A 7,939-nucleotide genomic window follows, 5' to 3' on the forward strand; every position below is an offset into this window, starting at 1 on the left:
AAAAAAAAAAAAAAAAAAAAAAAAAAAAAAAAAAAGGAATGAGGGTAAGTCAACCAGAGATGAGTTGAATCTGATACCAAAAGAAAGAAGATACATAAATTGAAAACTGTAAATATGAAATTGGGTTAATGTGCATAATTGTATGATCTTTTTTTTCCACCACTGCTTGCCATCTAGGGATAGGAGTAGAAAATCAATTGTTAAGATTAAAAATTTTAAAAAAAGGCTATAGTAGAGAAACAAATGAGTATACTAGCAAGAAAGTGTACAATATACCTTAAATAATTCAGGCTGGGGTAGGAAGGGAAATGAAGTAAGCAGAGATTAGGAAAGAGTTAAGGGCTTACAAAAATGCAACGGGATTGATTTAGTGGGAGAGGATGGTAGAATAAGAAAATATAACTAAAAGGGGGAATTTCAGAGTTTAAGATATCAGAGGTTTCAAGAAGCCTGGGTTATATTCCTTAGAGGTAGGAAAAACAAAGAACTAATTCTGAGGTTAAAGTGTCCAGTATGGCATATATTCCCAAGACAGTAAATGTAAAATATAATTGTGACAGTAAATTGTAGAATATAAAAGCTAAAATATACATGTGGATTTGATCAACATATATCAATGTTGAACCCTCAAAATATGTATAATCAATTTTGATTCAATAAAAATTTAAAATAAAATAAAAAAATAAAATATAAATGTGTGCCAAGTACTAAAATCAATTAAGAAAGAAAGTATCCTACAGATCAACAGAGAATATGTACAAGAATAGGTGATAATTTCAAATGGGGAGAAGTTACTAAAAGACTAGGCCTTTTTTTTTTAAAGAGACATCCAATGTGCATTTCAAAATTTTATTTTTGCACTGAAATTGTCAGCATAATGAAATTTACTTGGAATCACATTATTCCCTTAATATTTTCACAGAGTATATTCCACTTACTGTGTAGTTTACGGTCTTCAGGACATGTTCTCAGTAATATACTTGTTAGCATGTTAGTTTCGATTGGGCAAAACTTACTGCCAATAAAACTTGAATTTAATTTGTTGCATATTTCCAGTGGCAACCAATGATTAGGTGCTTCAATATTACAGATTTCAATTCTTCCATTCTTTATATCGATGAATACTTTAATTTCCAAGTGTGACTGTTCATATAATATATTAAAGGAAGTGTTTATACTAAACTTTGGAGTTTTGCCATATATCCACTCCCAAGTTTGCAGTTCTTTGGCTTTGCTATTTATTCCAGGAAACAATGTCTCATCAGTTGGGTTTATTAGGTTAATGTGATTATCAATTTGATGATAAGCAGCATACTCTGCAGCAATAGCATTCACCAGTACTTCACAGGTCAGAGTCGGATCTTTTTCCAAAAGATTTTTAACTACAGAAGGTATGCTAGCAGTGGCATTGCTCTTGATCCCTTGGTAGGGGCTCTTTAGTAAAGAAGACAAGAAGGTCCCATCAGTACTACATAATAAAGTGCAGTGGTGATAAGCAGTAGTCCGGCCGATCTTAGAAGCTGTTCCTGAGATTTTAAACTGTCCATCAAGTAAAAGGTCAAATCTTTTGGTAGCCCGTACATCCAGCTGGGGTTGGACAGCATTCATAGCTCTCACAACTAATTTCATATTTTCCATTCTATCATACTTCTTTTTGGTTGTAAAGAAAGTCAAATTGATATTACCCATATCATGGTAGACGGTTCCTCCTCCACTCCTTCTCCGAGCCAGTTTTATTCCTTCTTCTCGCATCAGATTCAGGTTACATTCCTGCCAAGGATTCTGATGCCTACCAATTACAACAGAGGGAGAATTTCTCCAAAAGAAAAGAATTGGCTTGCCTTCTAGATTCATATGGTCATGGATCCAGTCTTCTACAGCCAGATTTTGATAAACATCATTGGAAACTGACTGTAAAATTAGCCCATTTTTTACTGTGTTTTTAAAGCCAGCTGTTGGGACTTTGTGGTTAGAAAGTAACTTGAAGCAATTCTTCATTGAAAATAGGACAAGCATGCTTTTAAAAATGGAAGACAAACAAATTAATTCATTGAAAAAAGGAAAGTCAAACTCTATCTTCTAGCTATCCATTATGCCTATTTTATCCAAACTTATCTAATTCTCTAAGTATCTAGTCCAGTTGCTTTTCTTGCCTTTTAGTTTTATGATTTTTCTTTAGCAACTCTACAAAAGAATACTCGAAGGAAATAATGAAGACAACTTCAAATAATTTCAGCTGAAATAGAATAAGGGCACACTCATATCAAATAGTAAGTCTGCTGCTAACACATGTAATAGATCTCAAAGCCAAATTATTTTGAATTCACAAGTAATGCATGTTCATTGAGAAAAATGAGAAAACATAGATAAACACAGATAAAGAAAATAAAAGAATACAAAATCCCACCACTTGGAGATAATCACAATTAACATTTTGGTGTATACCTATTTTATTTCTGTGCATGCATATGCATATGCACATACGCCCAACCCCCCAAAGTGTAGCCATACTGATATTTCATTCTACATTAAGTCTATTTTTACATTAGCTTTATTGACTGTGTAATATTCCATCGTTAAATATACCAGTTTATCCAATTAATCTCTTAGTCTGTAATTTTAGGTTTTTTCTAATTTTTCTGGATTATCAACAATGTGTTCATGAATATCTCTGTGGAAGGCTTTAATTATGTTTTTTATAATACTTTAAAAGGAATTCCAATTTGACTTTGGGATATATGATTTATTGATAGCATAACTTTTATTTGGATCAATATTAAATTAAGATTAAGGGCCGGCCCGTGGCTCACTCGGTAGAGTGCGGTGCTGATAACACCAAGGCCCCGGGTTCGGATCCCACATAGGGATGGCCGGTTCGCTCACTGGCTGAGCGTGGTGCTGACAACACCAAGTCAAGGGTTAAGATCCCCTTACCGGTCATCTTTTTAAAAAATTAATTAATTAATTAATTAATTAATTAAGATTAAGCCCCTGAGGTCAGAGGGAGAGGCAATCAGAGTATTCAGAGTTACATGGAAAGGCTATGAACAAAATCATTGTTTGGACACTTTATGCATTATTCATATTCGCAGTGCTAGTGAAATATTAGGTGGTAAAGGCTGAAAATACTAGCTATGAAAATGAAGTATTTTGCCTACTTATGGTCTTAAATAAACCATCCTATTCCAGTTCTACTTCTTAGGATGTTTGTAATTTTCCTTTAGGTTGAAGAACTGGGAATAGAATGGGTTATTAAAGCCCATAATTAGGCCAAATTCTTTAGTTAAGTAACGTCCTAGAAGTACAATTCCTAGGTTAAAGAGCCTTCATATTTTCACCACTCTTGTTACATTTTATAAACTATGCTACAAAAAGTTGAACCAATATACTCCCTCTGTCTAGAAAGGTCTGGAGATGTTTAATGCAGGAAGGGATACTTGAACTGAGTCTGGAAATGCAATGGTTTACCAGGTCAATGGGGGTAATATATTTTAGGAATATGTAAGGGCAAAGAGTTATCTAATAGTAAAGGCATGTTTTGGGGACTCCCTCCTAACGGATAGAGCTCTACCACCAGTCTTCTAGCTCTACTGAAAGCTATGGCTATATTGTCCTGGGAAGCCACTGTACCCAACTGCATTTCTTTAGCTAATCTCTTTGTTCTTGGTTATGTCTTGATGAGTTTGATATAGTGCTGCATTCATTCAACAAATATTTACAGAGTGCCTATGAGGCACAGGGTAGTTAGGGCACAGAAGAGGGGAGGAAACAAGTTCATGTAATCCTAAAACATCTGGACTTTTTCTAAAGGCAGCTGGGAACTACTGAAGTATTTAAGCAGGAAAGTGTTGGCCATTAAACAAAACTGCCTGTGCAGTGTAAAGCACAGATTACAGAAGGATAGACTAGGGCCAGGGAAAGCAGTTAACAGACTAATGCAATTGTCTAAGCTAGAGATAATGAGGATCTGAAGTAGTGTAGCAGACAGAGAAAGAGGAGGATATTAAAGAGGTGGACTGTTTCTTGCCTTCAAGGAAATTTTAGTATCTCCACAATCTACTGGAAGATACTAAAAAGTAAGTGAGGTGTTAATTAAAATACAGTAACATAAGTGCTGAGTTAGGTTTAAGTACATTAACCATCTAACCCTCTAGTGGAAGTGATACTGAAGCTGAGACATAAAAGGGGTAAGGAAAAGTATTCCAACAATGTGCAACGGTTTGATGGAAAGGAGACAGGACTCATGCAAAAAATTAAATTCCATTGGCTGGTACTTTGAGTGCAAGAATGGGGACCTACAAGCTAAGAAGGCAGAAGAAGTAAAGGTCAGATTATGAAGAGCCTTAAAATCCATGTTAAACGCTTGGACTTTACCCTGATGGCCATGGGGAAGGTGCTAAAGAGTTTTAAGGAAGAGGCAGATTGGATTTATACCTTAGAGACATCACCTAGAGATTTAAGCATGGAGAATCTACAATACTTGGTAATTGGTTGAATGAGGGTGTTGTGGATTGACTGAACTGTGTCCCCCAAAGTTCATATATTAGAAGCTTAATTCCCACTGTCACTGTTGAGGGTAGGAAATCCTACTATGATAATTGAAAGGTGGGGCCTTGAAGAGTTGATGGTTTAATGGTGGTCGTGGGTGTGGTTCTGAGGACTTTAAAAGGAGAGCAGGTGAGCATCTCTCTCTCTCTGCTCTGCCATTTTGTGCTATGTGAGACCCCTGTGTTGCTGTAAAGCCACCACCAAAGAAGACCCTCACCAGATGTGTTCCCTGGACTTTATACTTCCCAGCCTCAGAAATTGTAAGCAATAAATTGTGTTTTCTTTATAAAATACCCAGTTCTGTGTATTTTATTATAAGCAACAGAAACAGACTAGTACAAAGGGTGAGAGAGAGAGAAGTCAAGGATTATGTCCTTTATAATATAATGATTACAAACTCCACCTAGACTGCCAGCATTCAAATACCAGCTCTATCCTTTACCAGTTGAATGACCAAAGACCGATTACTTGACTCTTCTGTGCCTCAGATCTCTTCTCAGTAAAATGTGGATAATGCCAGGGCTCATCCCATAATATTAGGATTAAATGTGCTAATACATGAAAAATGCTCAGAAGAGTGCCTGGCATGTAGAAAGCAGACAATATGTGTTAGCTATTTTATTAACAGTATGCCCTGATTTCTGGCCTGACAAATGGGTGAAAGATGACATTTCCTAGGACAGATTTCATACAAAGAGGAGATATAGGATGAAGATAATTGGTTCTTTTTGACTATGTTGAACTTGAGAGACATGGATATATGGCAGCCAATGGGACAGAGTCGAATAGATGGTAACTGAGGCCATGGGAGGGAACTAGATTGTCCAGAGAGTGTTCAGTGATAAGATGTGAGAGCCTCTGACACAACAATAAGAGCAGCAACATTTAAGGGATGTGTAGAGGAGGGATGGAGAGCTCCCAAAGGAAACTGAGAATAGAACTTTAGGAAGAAGATTTTAAAATATGGTATTATGGAAGTGTCAAGGAGACAAGATGATTAACAGTGCCAAAGCTGAAGACTGAGCAAATAAGATAAGTGTTGTAAAGGATCTATTAGCATTAACAGCATCAAGAAGGCTATTTGTGATCTTGGCAAGAACCAGATGTTTTGAGTAAACAGAAGGCCGAAAGTGGAAACAATGAGTGTATTCTGGCTGTGAAGTAGAAAAGCTAGTAGTTAGAAGGGAATGTAGAGTTCAAGAGACCTGAGCATGTTTAGATGCTGGTAGAAAATCAGGAGAGGAAGAGAGGGTAGTATTGGTGAAGGGAAGTCTCTAAGAAAGTGATGGTATTGGGATCCAGAGTTCAGGTAGGGAGGCAGCCTTTGCACAGCAGTAGAAGGAATCCTTTTCTATTGTAACCCAAAGGAAAAAGAGTACTGAATAGGTGTGGTAGATGCTAATAAGCTGGATTGTGTTTGTTGATGTGGACATCATCAAAGATCATGTGAAATCTCTTTCCCTAGGGTTAAGACTATCACTCCTGTCTGTATAAGCAGACTGTGGCAGGACAGTAAAGTAATTAAGAGCTTAAATTTTACTCCTGGCTCTGCCACCTACCAACTGAATAAACTTAGGCAAGTAGTTTAACCTCTAGCTGCTTCAATTGCCTCAGACCGCATAAAATGGTCGAGAGAATTAAATGTGTTAATATGCATAAAGCATTCAGGTCTGGCAAATATGAAATATATTATAATGTTAACTGTTATGGGAGTGTTCCTCCCATCCCATCTCTATTCTTCTGCTTACTGTTCCTGTCATATAATGTGTATTCCTTCAAGTGAATAAGGATTCCTAATCAAGACACATCACAGCAGCATTTACCTTGATGAACTAACTATACCTGGCTTTGGCCAAAAAATGCAATCTTGTTAGAGTTCCAGAATTGATCCAATTCATTATAGGTCATGCACTGATTCAATTCATGTATTTTAATAGTGCTCAAAATATGTCTAGTCATCCACTGTGTATACAATGTGAATGAAATAAACCAAAGGTATTAATTCAACAAGTTTTGCATCTACTACATGACACACATTGTTCTTGACACTTGGGGTCATCAGTGAGCCACATAAATAAAGGAGATAAAGAAAGGCTATAAAAAGAAAAAGTAGAGTTGAGAAAAGGAGGATTGGACATGAATGTGTTGCGATTTTAAATATAAGGTTGTTAGGCTAGACCTCATTAAAAAGGTGACATATGAGCAAGGTTGAGGAGTTAGGCTGAGTGGCTCCTATGTGCCAGAAATTGTTCTAAGCAACTGAACACATAAACGAATAAATAAGCCTCAGTGAGGATCTAACATTTCAGCTGAGCTCTGAAGGATCAGAAAGAATCATACAGGGATGTCCAAAAAACCCTGAGTGCCAACTTACTGATCTACAAAGAGAACTATGGGCTATCAACCAGATATTCAATTCAGCCTGTCCAACTACTCCTTGTAGGACTACTGATAAGCCAATTTATCGTAAGTTTACTGGGCAACACCTAATCAGAACAGAACGACTGAGTTGTATCATTTCAATGTCTGATGTGATGGTCCCTGAGGAAAGCACCTCCTCGACTCTCGGGCCCAGGAGAGATCCTACCTTTTTTTTTTTTTTTTTGCGGCTGGCCAGAACGGGGATCCAAACGCTTGACCTTGGCCTTATAACACCGCGCTCTACAACTTAGCTAACCGCCCAGGAGCTTGGATTCATCTGGCACAGGTGCGCCTCCCTTTTATTCCACGCTCCAGTAGCAGACAAGACCCTCCCTGAATAATGCAGCCTTTCGTGAGTTGTGTGGAGCTAGTCAGGCCTGGTAAAACAGTTTATTTAAAATCACTACGTGTATCTCTACTCTCACCCTTTCATTGCTCACTTTATAGTTTTTCCTCAGAGGACATTCTTATTTCCATGTTCTCGGGGACACTTCGCTGCCACGGTGCACTACCAAACATGCTTCCCCGTCACCGAACAGAAAGCAAAAAATGGCACAATCCCATCCATCATTTCCGGCAGGCCCACCTTCTTCGTAAAACCTCACCAAGACCCTTTCATTCCGCCACCTCTGTGACCATACAGAACTTACGCAGAACCTCATCACGGTGGTGTGCATGTTTTACCCCGTCTTTTTGGCCCTCAGTGGGCGTGCACACAGCTGGCCTCCGACTAATCTGACGTTGTTCACCCTCCCTCCTGTGTAGGGAGGGACCCACCGTTCCTAACCGTGAAATGAGGTCGCCCCAGACGCTGAGCGTAACCTGCAGAGTCCTCGGCACCGGCCGCGGCCGGCCCGACGTCCCAGGGCCCCGCCGCCGCCCGCACGCGCACCGGGGCCCCCGGCACACCGCCACATGCAGCGTCCCCGTCCGGCCGCTTCCGGCTTCACCCACACGCCGCGGACAGCCG

At 38.7% G+C, this 7,939-nt stretch overlaps 1 protein-coding gene across 1 annotated transcript in view; it reads right to left on the minus strand.

Moving 5' to 3' along the window:
* Window positions 1-835: 835 nt before the first annotated feature.
* The window catches only part of LOC103606894 (lipoyltransferase 1, mitochondrial), a 17,272-nt gene continuing 10,168 nt past the window's right edge, over window positions 836-7,939 (minus strand). Inside the window, exon 2 of the mRNA XM_008591453.1 lies at window positions 836-2,017. Coding sequence (XP_008589675.1) covers window positions 895-2,016 — 1,122 coding nt within the window. The 5' untranslated portion in view covers window position 2,017 and the 3' untranslated portion in view covers window positions 836-894. The remainder of the gene's footprint in view (window positions 2,018-7,939) is intronic.

The sequence above is a fragment of the Galeopterus variegatus genome, unplaced genomic scaffold (assembly GCF_000696425.1).
Source record: "Galeopterus variegatus unplaced genomic scaffold, G_variegatus-3.0.2 Scaffold6923, whole genome shotgun sequence".
Lineage (NCBI taxonomy): Eukaryota > Metazoa > Chordata > Mammalia > Dermoptera > Cynocephalidae > Galeopterus > Galeopterus variegatus.